At 45.0% G+C, this 20,301-nt stretch overlaps 2 protein-coding genes across 4 annotated transcripts in view; one reads left to right on the forward strand and one right to left on the reverse strand.

The window, feature by feature from the left end:
- basp1 (brain abundant, membrane attached signal protein 1) overlaps nucleotides 1-2,571 on the forward strand; it is a 12,643-nt gene extending 10,072 nt beyond the window's left edge. Inside the window, exon 2 of the mRNA XM_019875118.1 lies at nucleotides 413-2,571. Within this exon, the coding sequence (XP_019730677.1) occupies nucleotides 433-924 (492 nt within the window). The 5' untranslated portion in view covers nucleotides 413-432 and the 3' untranslated portion in view covers nucleotides 925-2,571. The remainder of the gene's footprint in view (nucleotides 1-412) is intronic.
- A 4,174-nt stretch (nucleotides 2,572-6,745) lies between these two features.
- The window catches only part of adcy8 (adenylate cyclase 8 (brain)), a 48,899-nt gene continuing 35,343 nt past the window's right edge, over nucleotides 6,746-20,301 (reverse strand). Inside the window, exons 9-19 of one of the 3 annotated variants that reach the window (XM_019875009.1) lie at nucleotides 17,657-17,854; nucleotides 15,159-15,259; nucleotides 13,749-13,950; nucleotides 13,584-13,673; nucleotides 13,148-13,320; nucleotides 11,977-12,055; nucleotides 10,903-11,061; nucleotides 9,718-9,864; nucleotides 9,077-9,169; nucleotides 8,852-8,966; nucleotides 6,746-8,082 (exon numbers count right to left, since the gene is read on the reverse strand). In XM_019875009.1, coding sequence (XP_019730568.1) covers nucleotides 7,586-8,082; nucleotides 8,852-8,966; nucleotides 9,077-9,169; nucleotides 9,718-9,864; nucleotides 10,903-11,061; nucleotides 11,977-12,055; nucleotides 13,148-13,320; nucleotides 13,584-13,673; nucleotides 13,749-13,950; nucleotides 15,159-15,259; nucleotides 17,657-17,854 — 1,854 coding nt within the window. In that variant the 3' untranslated portion in view covers nucleotides 6,746-7,585. The remainder of the gene's footprint in view (nucleotides 8,083-8,851; nucleotides 8,967-9,076; nucleotides 9,170-9,717; nucleotides 9,865-10,902; nucleotides 11,062-11,976; nucleotides 12,056-13,147; nucleotides 13,321-13,583; nucleotides 13,674-13,748; nucleotides 13,951-15,158; nucleotides 15,260-17,656; nucleotides 17,855-20,301) is intronic. The other 2 variants (XM_019875010.1, XM_019875011.1) reach the window with 2 other exon arrangements.

The raw sequence follows: 20,301 nt of genomic DNA on the forward strand, positions 1-20,301 counted from the left end.
ACACACACACACGCACGCACGCACGCACACGCACACGCACACGCATGCACACTGGCGACCATTGTGTGTGAGCATGCGACGGCGACACAGCGAGCTCAACGGCCTAATCAGTACGGTCTGCGGTCTGTTTGCCGGCGAATGTTTGTGTGGCAAGTTTGTCACATGATCACACGTTGCATTTATGTCACATGATTATCAAATGTGTTCCATCGTGTTTGTTTCATGGCAAAATTATACATGTCTACTCCATGTTACCCAAGTGCAATGTTTGTTACATGTTCTGTTGACGTCACATGACATGACTGCTATCTGGCTGTCCCATGGTTGTCTGTTCCATCCACATCACACGTTTGTCTCCCTCCCAACAACCGGCGTCCAATCACATTGTTTCGTTGTTGTTTTTGTGACACAGACGCCCGAGGTCCGTCCGCCATGGGAGGCAAACTGAGCAAGAAGAAGAAGGGCTACAACGTCAACGATGAAAAGACCAAAGAGCCGGACGCCAAGGCGGGCGAGGGGTCCGTTCCTGACGACAACCAGACAGCCACGGACATCAAAGATGAGACCACCCCCGCCGCCAACGATGCGGCGGCCGCCACGGAGGCTGCACCCGCCGCCGCCAAGGAGTCGGAGAAAGAGGCCAATGCCGAGCCCAAAACAGATGGCGAGCCTGCCAAGGCCCAGGAGACCGCGGCCGCCACTGCCCCCAAGGAGGCTGCCGACCCCGCTGTCAAAAATGAGGCCGATGCCAAAAAGACTGAGGCCCCCAAAGCTGAGGCGGACCCCAAAGCCGGCGAGGCCCCCAAGGAGGCACCCAAGGAGACCCCCAACTCGACGGCAGCCCCCGAAGCTCCGCCCAAAGACCCCACCGAGGCACCAAATAAGGATCAATGCAAAGATCAAAGCGTCACCGCTCAAGATTGATTGGTGGACGCCCACTGGAAAGCCACGCCCACTTTGGACAATAACAACGAGAATCAAGAACGACCACCGACAAACCCGCTGGAGCGACACCCGAACCACCCGATGCAAAATTATAATGATTAATATTGTACTGATGAACTTCACCAGCTGCCCGACCGTCATCTCACGCCGTCACATGATCGTCTTGGCCACGCCCCCTCACACAAAACTTTCTTAAAACAGATCCAAAATAGTCAAAAATTTCCTAAATAGTCAAGAGTAGATTTTGTACTAAAAAAACAAACCAAAAAAAAACATTTGTAACATTTCTATGCTTGTTTGGAACCTGATTTGAAATACTTTATGCTGATCTGAATATAATCCGATTCTAGCCTGCTTCAGGTCTAGTTTTTTGTCTGGTTCTGATTTAGGACCAGATAGGCTCGAAATTGGGACTGATTTGGCACAGGTCTGGGTCTAGTCTAGTTCAGGTCTGCGTCTAGTCTAATTCTAATCTAGTTCTGGTCAGGTTCTTGTGTGGTGCTGATCTTTGACTAGTTTGGAAGTAGTCTGCTTCTGAATTGGTCCTGGTTTGGTACGAATATGGTTTTAATTTAGTCATTCGGGATTACCATCATTTGACTCTAGATTAGTCCTGGACTGTTTGCAAATAATCTGATTCTAAATTAGTTATGATCTCTTAGTCCAGTCCAGTTCTAGTCTTGTACTTGACTGGTACTGGTCTTGGAATAGTTTGATTCTACACTGGTTCTAATTTGTCAGGTCAGGTCCTAGTCTAGTTCTGGTCTTGTTCTAAATTGGTTCTTATCTGGCGCAAGTCTGGTCCTGGTCAGATTAAAGTCTAATTCCAGTCTGGTCCTTGTCTGGTTCTAACCTGGTTCTGGACAAGTTTGACTCTCGTGGTGATCTGATTTTAGTCTGGTTCTTGACTGGTCCTGGTGTGGATTTTGTGGCTCTAAATTGTGACTGATCTGGTACTAGTTCTGGTCAGGCTCTAGTCTGGGACTAGTTTGGAAGAAGTCTGGTTTAATATTGGTCTTGGTCTAGTACTACTGTTGTTTGGTTCTTGTTTAATACTGGTCTACATGGGACTAATCTGGTTCTGAATTAGTTCGGATTTGGTTCTGGTCAACAAAGAAGAGAGCAGACATCAGAACTGGAATTCTTCGAGGTTTTGGATGCCAAATTAAAAAGAGGAGGAAAAAAAAAGCTTGCTTCTATGGCAACCGTCCTGATGCAACTCTTAATCCGTCACACATTCACCTCATACAAGCCCCTCGTGCACACGCATGTGCACGTCGTGTACATGGATGTGCATGTGTGTGCATTGGAACGCTTGAGGGCACCTTGTCCTGCTCCTGAATGAAAAAGTGTCCTCTAACTTTTGACCGCATGTCGACATGTATGTGCGGTTGTGACATACGTGTAATCGCGTGTTCTGGCCTTCCTTTGCATGTGCTGCCGGTCCCGTCTGTTGGATCCGGTGAGGAAACGCTGGCATGCGTTTCCATGGTAACCGTGTGTCTCCATCCCAGCCAGTGGCGCTCGCTCCAGGTCTCCCCCAAAAAAACACACAAAACAAAGAAATTCAAGTTTCAAAGTTGTATGTTTACTTGTTGAAATGGTGCAACAGTCGTAATAAAAAAAAAAAAAAAAACTAAATCGACTTTGTTGTTTGTGGTTTCCGTGACAATGGAGCGAATCGATTCACAGAGGACGCCGCCAGTGTGTTCAATTATGCGACACCTTGTCATTCACCCTGTTTCTGTTAGTGCTGCTGGCATTGTTAGCGTTGATACCATGAGTGCCACGAGCGTTGTTAGCACTGACTGTTACTGACTGTAGTATTGTCAGTGTTGCTAGCACTGTTTGCATCGCTAGAATTGTTAGCATTCATAGCCCTGATACAATTGTTAGCACTGCTAGCGTTGTTACGCTTATATCTTTGCTAGCTCCGCAAATCTTGTAAACAAAGATAGCATTGTTAGCATAGCTAGCATTGTTAGCACCTCTAGTGTTGCTAACGTTATTAGCAGTGATATCGTTGTTAGATTTGCTATATTGGTTAGCACTGATAACATCATTAGCACTACTAGCATTGTCAGTGCTGATAGCATTGTTAGCACTGCCATAATTGTTAGCACTGATAGCATTGTGAGCGCGGCAAGTGTTGTTAGCACTGATGCTATTGTTAGTGATGGCAGAATTGTCAGCACTGTTAGCACTACTAGGATTTTTAGTGCTGAAAGCATTGTTAGCACTGCTAGCAATGTTAGTGTTGCTAGCATTGTTCGTGCTGCTTGCTGTGATAGCATTATGTACGCACCCAAGCCAAGCCACACCATGGGCCGCCAGCTTCATGCATCATGACCATTGGTTGCTAAGGTGACGCCAGTGCCCACTCTCGCCTAGCAACAGGCTAAGATGGGAAAGAAGGAAGGATGAATGGATGGAAGGAAAGTAAGAGGGAATGGGGGGCTTTCATGTCGAGGGGTGGGAGGGAAAATATTGGATGCCATATGTGTGCACATGCACATGCCTTGGACATTATGTAATGTCTCCCTTAACCAGCACATGTCCTGACTTTTCATCTTTACTTCCTTCCGTTCCCCTTCTGACCTGGCTTTCTTACTTCTCTCCCATCTGTCCCTCCAGCCTTTTCTTCATTCACCACTTCTCCTTCCTGTTTCTTTGTTTTTGTCCTTCTGTGTTTTCCTTCCTTCCCCTGTTATTTCCTTCCTTTCTTCTCTCCATCTTTCCCCCTGTGTTTCCTTCCATGTTGCTTAATTTTCTTGCTCGTGCCTTTCCTCCCTCAGTTCTTCTTTCCGTTTTTCCTTGTGGCCTTCCTTCTTTCCTCTTGGCTTGGCTTCAATGAAGGCGCACGTCAGGATCCTTCTTTGACGATTTCCACGGGCCGCATTTGTCCCCGTCAACCAGTTCACAAGCGATCTGCTGTGGCCGGTGGGGCTCCGGGGCTTGTTACCAAGCAACAGTCTGCAAGCGACTGGCGCGGCAATGGCAGCAAGACAACGTTTGACGGCGGACCTGGAAATGTAGGACGCTCGTCTCTAGGGGGAAGTCATCACGCACGCACACACACACACACACACACCGAGGACGCGGTGGTGAAAGTGAGACGTGGATTCGGTCAGCAAATAGAAATCAGCCGATACTCTTCCTGCACTGTGATTGGTTGGAAGTACAGGTGGGTGGTATCATAACCAGCTTCATTCACGACGTTTCTTATTCTTCACATTTTGGTAGCAATGGGCAAATGAAGCTTTTGTGAAGCACAGAAGCGCTTGGACGAATTGCTTGGAAAATGCATTAAGTGCTTAAAGCTTCAGTTAGAGGGACCTCTACTGGCCCAAAGCAAGAAAACATCATTGAAACCTTTTGGTGCGTGCGCCGCACAAACGCACTACAACAGAATGTCACATTCAATACAATCCGTTTTTATACAAACCGTTTTTTTTTTTTTTTTTTTACAAATCCATTGATGTGCGTTGTGTGAGTGACGCCACAGCTGCGGGGAAAGTCTGTGCAACTCTCTACAATTATCTGGGACGGGGAACACTTATTCGTTTTTCGAAGCTCCCTTCTTTTCGCTCACAACTTCTCAGTATTTGGAAAATAATCGCTCACAAGGTACAGATGATGCATTCGGAGCGAAAGGAGTGACGAGAAGCAGTTCAGAGAACGGATGGATGGATAAGGTTCATCTTAGCCCTGTATAAATAAATATTAGTTAAGAAAAAACAACTCAACCTTCCTTTAAGGAATAGAAGCCTAGACCCGAACGCTGCAAGCCAAATGCTGTGCCTACAAAGGTAGCCACAGACAGAGAAGCTAATTGCTACTACATAATATCAACCAGTCTGGTTATTAATTCAAGCCAGGGCTCAAAATAAGCGGTTTCGCATCAGTTTGCTCGACAAAATTAGTATTTTGCGCCTCATCAAAACTTAGTGAATTGCAAAACTGAGAATCAATTGCCAAGATGAATCCAAAAAGCTTCACTGGATTAGATGGGCATGCATTAAAGTGGAGCAACACGCCAGCAGTAACTCGGTGCTACTTATGCTGCACCAGCAAGCTTGTTGCTAGGTTGTAGCAACAAGCTTCGTCTGGCTACTGCTGTGGCTAAACATCTTGTGGAGTCGCTCCTAAGTCAGTAATCATCACCTCCGTGGCGGTGAATTTTCTTAACTCTGTTCTGACAAGTCTCACTCTTACGAAGGCATGATGAGGAAAGACGGAGAAGCCATGCTAGTTGCTAAGCTAACCTAAGAGTGACACGGTTAGGCTGTTTAACGCTGGAATGAAGTGCTTAGGAGGTCGATCATACTTTTCACAGATATGTGGGTAAACCATGTTAAAGTGGAAAATGTCTAATTTGTAACTTTGAACAGCAAAACAGCAAGCAAATGATAAGCTTTATTAAAACCAGTTTACCACTGCTTGTAGATAAGAAAATACAGCTTACTGTTATACACAGAAGGTATTCAAGAAATAAAAACTCTTGATAATATAAAAAAAACAGAAAACCAATTGTTCACTTACCATTCACTACACTGTCATATTTGTATTGTTTAATGAAATCCTTGCTTTTAACATTTGGTGGCTAACTACATACACAGGCTGAGGCCGAAACGACCGAGTGGCGCCACCTGCTGGCCGCTTTTCACATAAGCAGGCAGTGGGAAAAGTGGCGGTTCCCATGGCGACCGCCCCTCTTCATCAGAGACGTGCATGACACCGTCTTACAAACACTCGATGGAACGCTTCATCTCACGCGCAAACAGAAGCCGTCGTATGTCACATTAAACACGCACCGACACGTTCACAAGGCGCCTTGATAACGGTCGTCCTGGCAACCGTCTTCCCTTTAATGTAAGGGCTGTGTTGGGAACCAACCCGAGTTGCTTGGCCGTTTTCTTATCACTAAATTGCGATTTGTAGAGATTGGACCTGGATGGTTCCTGAAACTCCGCGAAAAATCTCTCCTCGCGATTGTCGTTGGGGACCAGTTCAGTGTTTGTCCATTTGTGCGTGGTGGACCTGTGACCATGCAGTCCATTGTGTAAATTGTTTGTGGACGTCACTGGTGTTAAAGTGGCAGCCCTGGGGGCCAGCTGCTACTGGCCACATGATTTGAGGTCGTTCATGGGTGTCGACTTCCATAATTACTGCGAAAAATCCTAAGCAAAATTTCTAATTGTCATGTCGCCCCTGTCATTTTTTTGTCTTCTTCTCAGTTGTGGTGGTCTGGCAGAAAAAAAATGACGCCCCCTGTCCACTCAAGGGTGTAATGTCTGGGACGCGTGTTTCATTCTTGAGTGTCACATGACATCGGCGTGATGAAGCCACAATTAATTAATTACTTTTTTATTTACTATTTATTTGCTTTTATTTACTATCGTCTTACGTAGCATCAGCAGGAAGTTAGTTATGGTCGAATACTGCCCTCTAGTGGTTGCTCGCACACACCGCCCAGACTCTCATGTCGCCATGGAAACGTCAGAATACTGAAAGCCTGAAGTGACGGACTCGAGTCACATTACTGGATTCCAGTCACGTGTTCACAACGTGAGAATATTTGCGCGAACGGGCAAATTTCAAAATTAACCTTCTCTCGTCATTTTTGACCACCAAACCTTTGCCCTGTCCTGTTTTCTTTCCTTTTTTCCTTCCTTTATCCTTTCCATCCAGACTCCTTCCTTCCTTCCTTCCTTTCTCCATATTTCCTTGTAGTCTTCCTTTCTTTCCTTCCATAAAGGTAAGAAACCCAACAGCGTTCTGTACAGAAGACAACAGAATGTACAGTTATAAAAAAATTAAACATTTTAATTGAGCGCTCGCATATAAAAGAAATAGAAAAAAGAAAGTTGAACAGCGGCGAGGGAAGAAGAGGCAAAGTCTGCAGGGGTTAACGGTCACATAAAAAGAGGAAGTGACAAACCACAGGAGCGCTGTCGGGACGCTCCGGAAAAAAAACGACAGTTGGACACACAGCAAGCAGGTCCCGTCCCTCGCATTGTACTGACAACATTCGTGAGGGTCCGGTGGGTCCATTGGGTCCAGTTCTGGGTTCCCCCTCGGGTTGCATAATTACGGGAATTTTCAAACTTGTAAACTTTCCATGGGAATTGATGGGAATAAACCATAAACTAATTCAACAATCACGGCCCCATTCGCTCCTAAGCACAATTTACTGTCGAGTCTTCAATGACGTTAACATGCTAACGTGACTTTGGAATCTACAAGGACATGGCTACTTCGGCAAACATGCTAAATACACGCAGAAGGGCCAAAGGTCGTCTTCGAACCTTCACCTTTCTGGTCATATGCAAAAAATAGGCAGGAGCCTGAATTGGAACCTCCAGCTTTCTTGTTATACCCAAAACAATGTGAAAAAGATTTCACTCGTTTTTTTTTTTTTTTTGTCTTCACGGCAAACATGCTAACTACACACAGGCAGGCCGGAGGCCGGATCCAAACGTGACCACAAACTGTGAGGCAGATATTGTACCCGACTTGTCCACCGCGCTGCCCGAATATGCTACGCTTTCTCTCAATTCCCAGGGAAAGTTTCCAGTTCAGAACATTGCCCATCTTATCCTCCATTGACAAGTTTTTGCGCAGGGTCCCCGCCCCTGTCTCAGGACGCGTCGGTCTTGTCGGGGGTGTCGGCGTGGTGAGCGGCGCCCCCGTCGTTGGCCAGCAGCGTCCTGCGGTTGTAGTGGTGATGGTGATGCGCCTTCATGATGGCCGAGTTGTTGTTGTCGTTGAGGATCTGCTTCTGCTTTTGCCGGTTGAGCGACTGGACCAGTCCCAGCACCACGGCCGCCAGCGAGTACTGACCGGTCATCTTGCGCGGCTGCATGATGAGCGGGTTGGGCAGGACGCGACCCGACAGGAAGTGCGTGCGGATTTTGCCTTCCTGCTCGCTGATGCCTTTGACGTAGATTTCGCCGCGGTATTCGAGGGCGAAGCCGCGTTCCCTGAGGACGGCCGAGGTCTCCTCGGGAACTTGGATCTTGCCGCTCACGCCCGTGCTGTCCATGCGGCTCGCCAGGTTCACCGTCTTGCCCCAGATGTCGTACTGCGGCTTCTTGGCGCCGATTACGCCCGCCACCACCGAGCCCTGGGCCATGCCTGACCGCCGTGCGCAAGACGGAGGAAGAAAAGTCAAGTGGGAGGGAGAACAGACATGCAGTGAGACAATTAACCCTTTCGTGCACACTGTAACCTGATAACATGGTAAACTGTCCACTATAGTAACCGCTGTCCCTGAAAGCGTTAAACATCAAATTCCGTGAATATTCAAATTGAGTAGTGAAAGTTTTCTTTTAGAAATCTGGAACATAATAAATGTTGGAGTGAAAGTACAATTTTTCCCCCCAACTCTTAGGTACAGCCAAGGTATGCCTAAACATCTAAACCAGTGGTTCTTAACCTTGTTCATGGTACTGAACCCAACCAGTACAAAAGCATACATATGGTGTGGTAATGTGTAAACTCTATGTTGAGAAATGTGACCAAAGGAACGTGTGACACGCAATGAACCATTTACTGGGACAGTCAGAGACATGTGGTGGCAAACGTAGTGAGACACGTGTAAAAAACGTGTCGCGAAACACATTCAGAAGCACGAGAGGAGTTGTGAGACACTGTGAGAAATGGAGCAAAACGTGCAGTGTGAGTGTGGCAAGTCGTGAGAAATGGTGAGAAACAAACCGGAGTCATCCAGTGAAATATGGCAGAGAGAAACGTGTAGCGTGCCATGGGCTGAAAGATGGCAGGGACCCGTAGGATAGCGAGCAAGTAGTCAAATAAACCAAGCCCAATGTGTTGGAAAGCGAGACGCGTCAGACGCGTGCAGTGAGATGGACACGCGGCGTGGCGTGCAGTGCGCAGTGTGTACCTATTCGGAGTTCAAAGTTGTTGAAGGAGTGCTTGTTGATTTCTCGGATGCTTTCGTTCAGAGCGATGGCGAAGTCGGCTAGCGCGCACAAGTGACCCCATTTGTCTTCGCACTGCTGTCGACGCAAGAGCGCAACACGGGTCAGCCAATTACATTCACCGGGGATGGTGGCAAGCGATGACATCATCGGCACCCGCCCGCTCGCCCGCATGACGTGACGCTCACCTGCTTCTCGGGAGACAAGCCCGACACGGCCATGTATGTGCTGCCGATGGTTTTGATCTTCTCGATGTCCTGGAAGCGTTCCTCTCCCAGTAACTGCGCGCAGACACACACACACACACACACACACACCCACACCCACACACACACACACCCACACCCACACACACACACACCCACACCCACACACACACACACCCACACCCACACACACACACACACACACAATATCAATACAGTACATGCACATATTCGATGTCAACATTAACAACATCAAAACACACACACACACACACACACACCCACACACACCCACACCCACACACACACACACCCACACACACCCACACCCACACACACACACACCCACACACACCCACACCCACACACACACACACACACACAATATAATACAGTACATGCACATATTCGATGTCAACACAAACAACATCAAAACACACACACACACACACACACACAAAACAATGTCAACACACCAAAGATCAACACACAGACACACAGACACACACACACACACAGACACACACACACACACACACACACACACACACACACACACACACACACACACACACACACACACACACACACACACAAGCGAAGACAAAGTGGCAGGGGGGGACCTCATCAAAGTCAGCGATGATCTCGTTGAGCAGTCGCAGACACTCAACTCCCTGGTTGTTCATCTCCGTCTGCGAGTAGAAGTCGGCGAATCCCGGAATGGACGCGAACATCACGCCCACCGATTCGTATGACTGCGAGTACAGCTCCTGCGCACGTGCAAGCAACACCAGCAGACAATTGCGCCCGTTACAACCTGGTCAAGGTGCGCCTACGGACTCCGGTTAGTAGGGGGCAGTGTTGCCAAGCTCAACACTTGCCAGCCTCCATGAACGGATCCAAACGTAGTCACAAGACACATGATATTGGCAGACAACTACACTTTTGTTGGAATCTTGGTCATGACATTGGCAGGTGACCAGTCCCGGGCCTAAACCCCTCTTGTCCAAAGTCAGCTGGGATAGACCCAAGGTTTGTGAAAGGTGGCCCATCAGGGGGTAACAACACAGACAGATGCATGAAGAAAAAAAATCCGGAGTCATTTGACCTTTGACTAGGCTGGATGGTGTGGAGTCCACCAGGGTTCCGTCCTCAGTCCTCTACCGTTGTCATGAACGAGCATGTAAAAATGAGCTGCGTGGGTGAACTTGACACATGTCCGTTTGTTTGGCAGGGGCATCTTTCCGGAGAGTTCACGTCTTTGTTTTGAAAGTGAAGGTGAGACCAATTATAAATGTGCTGAGACCTCTGCGCTCCCAAGACGAACGTGTGACTAACGAAAGGCAACATCATGAAAGAGGCCAATGGCAGAATGGCACTTTTGCGTTACTTGCCGTTGGCCAGTCACAAGTCGCCACACTGACAGACTGACGCCTTCGCAAGAACTCAGTTGACAACACCACCCGAAAACCTACAAACCAGAGTTTGCACTTTGGACTAACTTTGCACAATGCACAGTTTGTTTATCGGTAAAAATTATGACTGATTACTACAAGATTGGCAGGTGGCTAGTTAATGTCAGGATGCATATACACATACGTCGGACTGGTCGCTAGCCAGGCACAGAGCATATAATGAGAAGCACTGGTCACCAGTCAATGCCCAAGTACATTTTGGCCAAGGAATGGACTGATGATTGGCAGTGTGAATGGGTGAACAAGCGTGCAAATTGGAGGGGAATGTGAATTTAGGTGGGGGGTTGTGGGGGGGGGGGCAGTTGACCAGTTTGCAAGCGAGCGGTGGCCGACCTCGTTGTCACGATCCTTCTCCAGGAAATGTCGGGCCACGTGGCTGGGCAGGATGTTCCTCAGCATGTTCTCATTGTGTTCTCGCAGCTCCTTCATCTCGTTGATTTCCTCTTTGGCCTGCACGCGCCACAGGAAGTCCAATCGCGCCGTGTACTCCAGCTGCAATGTAAACATAGGCCACGCCATTCAACACGCTGGCTGAAATTGATGCTTTTTAAAACAGTTTTTAGGTTGGGGGTGGTTGGAAGCGCATCCTGGTTGATGCGCATGGCTCCCGCTAACAACACGGCAGCTGACATCATCACTACTAGTTGCTAATTGGAGAGCCAAACAGTTTCATGGCGAAGAAAGCGCGAGATCAATCAAGGTGGCACCGAAGCCTTTGAGGAGATCCTGCGATTGGTCTCTTGTGTCAAACAAATGCCGGGGGGAGCAACTTAGTGAATTGCAAATTAAATGGAACAAATTCATCACGAGGACGAAAACACCGCCACACGCTCGAGAGCGCAACGCTGATGAATCCTGCGACAAATTACCTGCCTCATCATTTTTGCTCCTTTTAATTGATGAAAAAATTGACAAAATAATAGATTGGTCACCAGTCAATGTCAGGGCACATCTAAATAAACAATGCACACGTCACCAATCAATGTCACATAGACTGAAAAAAAAAAAGCTGTGTTGAATTGACTCAAATTTATTTCTTCAAGCCGTCGCACAAAATAAAAGCATCTGGATGCAAATACGTGCCTGTGCAGTGGTCTACTTAGAAAATAGTATCTGGATCCAGATGATTTTATTTCCTGCAGTCACTCGACAAAATAAAAGTAAATCAATTCAACAAACCATTTTTTTTTTCTTTTTCAGTGTACAGACCATGAATGGTCTGGTTCGTGGGGTGCAAAAGTAGGTAGATCGTAGGAGCATATCGGTGAAATTAGATTAATTGTGGCATATTATATGATGGATTATTTTTTTTTTTTGGATGAGTGCAAGTTAAGTTACTAAATATTGTACGTGTTTTCTCTTTTTTTTATAACTGTATACCAACTATATAAATAAAAAACTGCGAACCTGCTGTCCGTGGTAGAAGACAGCAAGGAGGAACATGGCCATGAGGAGCAGCGAAGTCTCCTTGGTGCCCAGGAAGTTTCTAAAAGCATCACAATCATCATCATCATCATCATCATCATCGTCAACATTGCAGCCGTTTTCGAACAAAATGTGCTGAAACTTCTCAGGAGCGGGTCAGGCAGAGCGTTGCCATGGAAACTGGAGCAGCATTGACCGGTTGTCAAGGTAAAGGTCAGCTAACACGCTAGCAACAGCCTGCAAAATCAAACCGGCCACAAAGAGAAAGGGCAATAGGGAGCGGAGCGCTTGATACTGAGCAGGCGATCCACATAAGAAACACGCAATTCCAGGTGCCTCAGTCAATTTAATTTATTTTTTTTTTTTCTTTTGAGGGGGGTGGGCACTTCCCTGCTTGAAAGTTTGATCTGCACTACAGGAAACATGCAGAAAAAGCTAAGAAACAAAAATTTGTTTTGGATAATGTCATTGTCATTTCCTTTTTCTGAACTAAAAAGAGAAAAAAATCCATTCAAACAACAATTCAATTTTTGTGGAACCTTTGCAATCAAATTCAGTAATCAGATTTAAAAAAGCAAAACTGGAAATCTGATTTTTGTGAAAAAAAAAAACAACAAAAATTGGAAATAGCATTTTTGTGAAAAAAGTGAGAAAACAAAACAAAACAAAAGAATCAATTACAATCTGACCCGTTATTTTTTTTTAGAAAATAATCATTAAAACTGGAAATCAAACTTTAGTTTGTCCAGTAAAATTTTTTTGTGGAAGAACAAAACTAAAGTCAGAAAATTAATTTGTGGAGAAAATATTAAAATTACAATTGGGATTTGAGTGTGAACAAAAACAAATAAAAATTGGATTACGGTTGTTTGTGAGATAAAAATCAGAAATCAAAAATTTTAAACCGCCCAAAATATAAAAATTGGAAATAAGACATTAGTGATTAAAACAACAGATTGCGGATTATTATGAAAAAAAATTTGTAGGGAAAAAAAAAAACCCAAACTGACATTAAAATCAGACATTACATTTTTTTAATTAAAAAAAAAAATCTGAAATGGAATTTGTATGGAGCCCCCCTCCCCCCACTTTGTAAAGCCAAATGGCCCAGCCCCGGTCCGCGTGCCGATTGGCTGACTGCGTGTGCGCTCACTCTGCGTTTCTGTGGGCGATGTCATAACGCACGAAGAGCGCCGCATAGAAGGCTTCGGTGAGCAGCGAGTAGACGGCCACCATCAGCAGCAGCACGGCCAACTTGAGAAGCGAGTTGAGACGCAGGAAGACGGCGCACGTCACCATGGCCAGCACGCCGGTGAACACAAAGTACTGCCCACAGACACACAAAGAGCACATGTAACCAGGACGTGCTTCCACCTTAAGGAGAGCGGCATGAGAAGGAAAAAAAAAAACAATATGATGGAATCTTGACACAACTGAGTCATGGCATGATGGCATTTTGGCATGCTTAAACGATGGCATGAGGATGTCATGGTTTTATGGCATAATGCAGTCATGCATGTAGTGACAAAATGATGGAATTGAGCGAGGATAGCATTAGCGTGGCATAGTTTGAGGGCGTGCGTGCGTACCTCTGGGTAGAAGCAGATGTCAGCGACGGCTTCGGAGCGGCGGAGGGTGTCGTTCCTGGAGGCGGTGGAATCGTGCAAGTCGCACCACAGCTGCCGCACGGCGGGCGGATAAACATCAGCTTTGAGCGGAAGGGTGCCAGGCAGGCGGCACGCGTGGCCACTCACCATGTTGATCATGGCCGCCAGGAAGTTGATGAGGATGGAGAGGAAGATGACCACGTTACGCGCGGCGTACGTCTCATTGATCCAGCAGCAGGCTTGGCGCAAGACCAGCGGCATACACTTGTAGTCCTCGGCCGTGGTCGCCAGGACCAGACAGGAGTGCAGCAGGATCAGGACCGACAACTGCGCCACCATCGGCACCATCCTGCGCGACACATCGAAGCCAAATAGTCAGTCAACTGGTGGCCACGGCACATGTGGCCATTCAACTAGCTGGCAAGCTTTTCTGAGAGAGCAAAGTGGCGGACTCGGTTTGATTTAGTGAGTAAAGCGGTTGCAAGATTTGAGTTAGTGAGTAAACTAAGTGATCCAGACAGTTATGAGTAAACTACTTGACTGGGTTTGATGGAAGTAGAATAAGTGCTAGGTTCGATAGAGTAAATTACTGTAGGTTTAAAATACTAAATAAATTAATTGACTAGGTTTTATTTAGCAGATAAGCTGCTAATTTTGGTATACTGTAGTCTGGGAATTACAATAGCTAACTAGGTTTCACATAGTGAGTAAACTTGCAGTTAGTAAGTAAACTAGCATCTATTATTTGAGGATTTATTAAGTGAGTACGTTTCATATAGTCGGTCAACTAGTAGCTCACTTTGATACAGTCAGTGAAATCTGACCCGGTTCGATCCGGTCAGCGAGGTATGATGCAGTGAGTAAACTAGCAGCTAGGTTTGCTATCGTGAATACTTGCTCGTATACACAGTATAGCAAGTAAAGCAATAATTGGTTTTCTATAGTGAGTAAACTAACTTTCTAGGTTTGAGTGCTCTAAATGAGAGGACGCGGGTTGATATAGTGAATAAGTTTGATTGACTAAGTAAACTAGAAGTTAGACTTGATATGGAAATTCAAGAAGAAGTTATGTTGTGATAGTGAACAAACTAACAGCCTAGCAGGAAGAAGCAGCTGCAGTCGGCTTTATATGGTAAGTAAACAAGTAATATAGTTGGCCAGGTTTCATTTTGTGGGTAAACTCGTAGCTAATTTTCCGATCTGTAAACAATCTGATTAAGTTTGTGGAGCTCAGACAATGTTGGCCACTACAAAGAAGTCATTCAACGAGTGATAGTATTGTGTCAACGACAACCACCTGTGTATTTCTTTTTTGTCAATGTGGATGTAGTGCTTCACCTAGCAGAGGGCAGCAGACTTTGTATGGTGGTGATGAAGAGGAGCACGATGAAGGCGCAAACCAGGTTGGACTTGAAAACTTCATCCCTCATTTGCGAGTACTGGAGCAATAAAGGAAAAAAGGGAGAGCGTGCAGACGGTGAGGAACGAGTGATAGTATTGCGTCAACGACAACCACCTGTGAATTTCTTTTTTGTCAATGTGGATGTAGTGCTTCACCTAGCAGAGGGCAGCAGACTTTGTATGGTGGTGATGAAGAGGAGCACGATGAAGGCGCAAACCAGGTTGGACTTGAAAACTTCATCCCTCATTTGCGAGTACTGGAGCAATAAAGGAAAAAAGGGAGAGCGTGCAGACGGTGAGGGTGAAACGGGAAACGCCACCTCGCCCGCTACAACAACAACAACAACAGCTCAAACACGCTAGGTTAGCACATTAGCATACCACACTAAGCGGCACAAGAATTAAGACCAAGAGAGAGAGCGAGAGAGAGAGAGAGAGAGAGAGAGAGAGAGAGAGAGAGAGAGAGAGACACGGGAGCGGCAGGCGGGGTTGTCAGGCTAGCTGCTAACTGCTGACTGTTAGCCACTAGCTGATAGCCACTACCCGTTGGCCGCTAATGCACATGAATAGGCTCACTCCTAAATTAAACCTGAGCAAGGAATTGTTAGTCATTGCTAAACAAGAATGTAAGAAATAAATTGGAATTAGTGAATAAAGTCGTAGCTCTGTTTGATATGCGAGTAAGTTAGCAGCATTGTTTTATGTCATGAGTAAAGTAGCTAGATAGGTATGTCATAGTGAATGAACTAGTAAGTAAGTTTTGAAATAGTGAGTAACCAAGGAGCTATGTTTGATATAGGTTTTAACTGCTGGGTTAGTTAGTTCATTAGTTAGTCAATAAACAAACTTTATATCATGCACGAATGAGCAGCTAGTTTTGATATCATGAATAAACTAGTTGACTGGGCTTTATGTAGTGAGTAAACTAGATGGTTAAATGATGTGGGTCAAAGTGACCCACGTTGAAGTTGAATGTTTTAAAATGTGGGATGCCTTTTTTTAATGTTTTAATTGTTTTTGTTTTTTTCTGGAACATTGACAGAATATAATCTCAAAATGCTGATTAAAAATGCATAAGGTCACTTTGAGCTGGGAACATTTTTACTGTAGCAATTAAAGAAACATAAACATGAAAAATTATTCAAAAATCATATATGCAACTTTACATGTGTATGTATTTAGTCTTTTCATGTTTTTGTTTGTTTTTTACCTTGTCTTGGAATGAGCGAGTGAGTATTTTTTTGGAGTGTAAATGTTCAAAGTGCGCAAGAGCCCGCCAGCCGCCCTGACTCATGCCGCCTTTCTCCGAGGCTGCTGGAAAATTAGCAAGAAGTCGCTTGACGTTTGCTCACACCTTTGGCTAAAGGGATCAAAACTAAAACGGAACAACGAGGAGGCCAACAGCAAATCACTGCACACTGAACACACACACACACAAAAAAAAAAGTAAAGTCAATGTAAAGGAGGGGGCGGGACATGAGGTGCAGACGTGCATTGCATTCAGAAAAGAAGTTCAATATCATCGTTTACTCAACTTAAACTTTATTGTTGACTCCAGTTATGATGTCATCTCATTTCCTAACGTTTCTTGACTTGCCAACAAAAGGAAGCCAGTGATGCTTATGCCACATGATGTTTATGTTCATTTATTGAAGCAAATGCATGCACTGTTCCTAAGGGAAATCAGGGAAATGTCTATTTTGGAATGAATGCACTCTCGTCAGACCTTTTTTTTTTTTTTTTTTTTGCTCATGAGTAAACTGAAGGTGGCGCTGTCTTCTTGCAGGTTGTGATGTAAATGATGATGACGATGATGATGATGATGATGATGATGAATTGTATTAGTGCTTGTGTAGAGAGCTGTTTTAAAAATACAAAATAAACAGTAAAACTTCATATAAACGAAATATAACAAATATGAAACTATAAAATATGTATATATATATATATATATATATATATATATATATATATATATTTGTTTTTTTTAAATGCAATCCTATCACAGTGCTTTGCAAATAATAGTCAATCAATGAGCTGTCACAATTGTAATCCTGCTGTAATTTAAGACGAGTTTTCATTTTCTGCAAATGCTCTAATGCCAATATTTGTCGTTGGACTTCGGGAGTTGTCAGGAGTTTAGAGAAAAAAAACAAGTGTTCCTTTTTCTTAAAAAAATAAAAAAATAAAAACAACAGCATAATCAGAGAACTTGATCATTTTGCATATACGTACAGTATATGTGTATAGTAGAGCATTAGGACCCTCCCCACACTCTTATAAACACTGGGGCTGTTGAATATTTTTAGAATTGATTATTTAACAGACCAATCCACATTTGACTATTTCAGTAATTGCGTAAACATTGATTTCCCATAATATATATACAAAACATGTATATGAGGTGCATTTTTTAAATTTGTCCATATGGAGCTGCCATCCTCACATTCTGGACTGTAGCATCTGTGATTTTCAATGCATGTGTGGCATTAAAAGGTAGGGCCTGACCTTTGGCCTTTAGTTTACTCATGATGGACTTGTGGTGTTTGGCTTCTTTTGTAAGGAGGAAGGAAAAAAATAAAAGAAGGAAAAAAAAACAAAGAAGAGAAAAAAAAAACAAATAAGAAGAAGCAGCATCTCCAAGGCCCAGCTACCTTGTGTTCCAGGCCGGAGTCTTTAAACATCAGCGAGAACGGTTTGATATGCTCTCTCCTCAACTTATCGCCACTCCGTAAGTCGATGGCGCTCTCTATTCGCTTGTTAATTTCCTCAGGACCGGAGTGGACATGCAAAGCTTGTGCGAGATGGTTTGGAAGAAGATTTATCGAATTTCTCGTTAGGGCGGCCAGAGTCTAGGGGGGAAAGCACATGCACATATAATGAAACGGATGCTGCTACAGCCCTCCTTCTTACCTCTTACACACGAAAAAAGAAGAACAAGAGACAAACCAGAGAAGGAGGACGAGCAAAATGCAACCTTTCTGCTCGCAGCCTGCTGACGTCGTGTTATTGCTCACGCAGGCACGCACAATTACACACACGCACACACTGACAGACGCACAAGTGGAAGTGGACAAACACGGCGCAAAGAAAAACAGCAATGAAAATAAAGACCAGGAAAATAGCCAAAGCAATCAAAAGAAACAACACTGGTGCCTTGAGATGCAAGTTTAATTTGTTCGGTGACAACACCCATAACTCAAATCATCTTTCCCTGTTTAAATGAATGGAAGTGCCATTAATCTGTTCCAAAAACCCCCAAGTGTGGATGGTTGTTTGTCTATGTGGGCCCTGTGATTGGCTGACAACCAGTTCAGGGTGTACCCCGCCTACTGCCTGAAGACAGCTGGGATAGGCTTCAACACGCCCCGCGGCCCTTGTAAGCGGATCAGAAAATGGATGGATGGATGGATACATTATTATTTTAATGAGGAAAAAAAATGGCACTCCATAAATATAATACTTTATAGAAACACACAGCAATGAAAAACATCTTGTCATACTGCATCAATTTGTTTGGTTTGGGGTCAATGACCCTCTAATGGCGGGGATATGGAGTGGAATAAAGAAAAGTAAACCCACAGTAGAGATGGGTCATTCTGACCTGGTTGCGTAACTGTAGGAAAACAGTCTGTGAGCTTTCAACAATGGCCATGGACGTCCTGGAATTGGGTGTAGTAAGGGGGCCTTACTTCAGTCTTGCGTGTTAAATGTAGGAACTGATCATTACCAAAACTGCTTGCTGTTATTTAGTGATCGTTGGACCTTATTGTATGTGGAGTTCGACAGTAACTCGCAAGCTAGCAGGAGGCTATTCCCTCTCGTCATGGTGTGGGAAGTCCTGCGATGACCTATTGGGAAATGCCGCAACCACTGGAGGTTAAGACGATTTATTTGGCAACTCAGACACATAAAGGTGAGATTCTTTTTGGTTGCGATGCTGTGCTGTGGTTTGTTTTGTTTTCAGTTGCCCATTTGCGGAGCTGCGGTGTTGTCCATCAATGTGTTGACATTCAAGGTGGAAGTCTCAGCTCATTTACTCTTTCTTTCCTCCGCATTAGCATTTAGCACGGCGTCATTAAGCTAACCTTCACCGAGACCTTCGACTGGTCACGCATGACCAACGATGCGTGTGTGTGCGTGCACGTTTGTCTCTCACCTTGTATCGCACAAAGGTGGCATTGTTTTCATCTCAGCCAGACAAGTGCACTTGTTGTCTTTGGTCTTGTTCTTAGAATGTTAACAACAACACGTCTTCTTAATCCAATCCTGCTGATGTGAAGAGAAGATTTGGATTTTTTTTGTCAAACGGAAATCTCGGTCACGTGAAAATAAATGTGCAAATTTGATACAGCACAGAGACGATTGTCATTAACAACCCGCTACCAACGGGATGCCGTTATTATTTGTCAGCTGTGGGCCTGTGAAGCCCCTTGAGACTCATTTGTGATTAAGGGCGATACAAATAAATTGGACTTGACTTGACTTAACCCTGTTAAATTTAGATGATTAAAAAATATCACCGGGTAAAATGAGGCCATAAAATTGTGAATAATGCAACCATTCTCCCCGCTCTGAGATTAAGCCATTAGAAAAAAAAACCTACTTTGAATAATGGCATTTCCATTAATTTCGACAGTGAAAGGTGATTTGAGATGTGAGTGTGATTTCAGAGCCCTGACTACAGTATTTGCACAGCAGTATGTACAGCATAGTAATATGTACAGCAAGGTTGCAGTAGTTTTACACCAGTAAAAGGAAGAAAGGTTCAAGTTCAAGTTGGGAATGAAACCGAGCCGCCTTTTGGCAGGAAAAGGGTCTTGACGCCACTTTTGAGGCCAAAGCACAGCAATACAAATGAGACAGCGCGAGCGGTCGCCGGCAGGCACGCGGTTGAGCGTGAAAGAGGCAACGACAGAGATGCTCAGACGCAGACGTAATACGCGGGGCCAGACGGTCCAACTGTGCCTTTAATGAACTGTCAGCTTAATTTGCGCATGAGGAGGACGCCAAGTTGAGGACACGCGGCGACACCCTCTCCTGCTCTGCGCTTAAGTCAGAAATGCTACGTGCTTTTCTGGTCGTTTAGATTCTCCTGTCCACTTCAGTCTGTCATTTACGTGCCCTCTTGCTGGCTGGAGCAGCCCCAAATTGTGGGCGCTCCCTGTCAAATCTGTTCGTCCGTGAAGTCATCTTAGGCCTGGGACACACACAAATCTTTTGTGTGTGTGTGTGTGTGTGTGTGTGTGAGAGAGAGAGAGAGAGAGAGAGAGACAGAGAGAGAGAGAGAGAGAGAGAG

Source organism: Hippocampus comes, unplaced genomic scaffold (genome assembly GCF_001891065.2).
Source record: "Hippocampus comes isolate QL1 unplaced genomic scaffold, H_comes_QL1_v1.1 scaffold20, whole genome shotgun sequence".
In the NCBI taxonomy this organism is placed as follows: domain Eukaryota; kingdom Metazoa; phylum Chordata; class Actinopteri; order Syngnathiformes; family Syngnathidae; genus Hippocampus; species Hippocampus comes.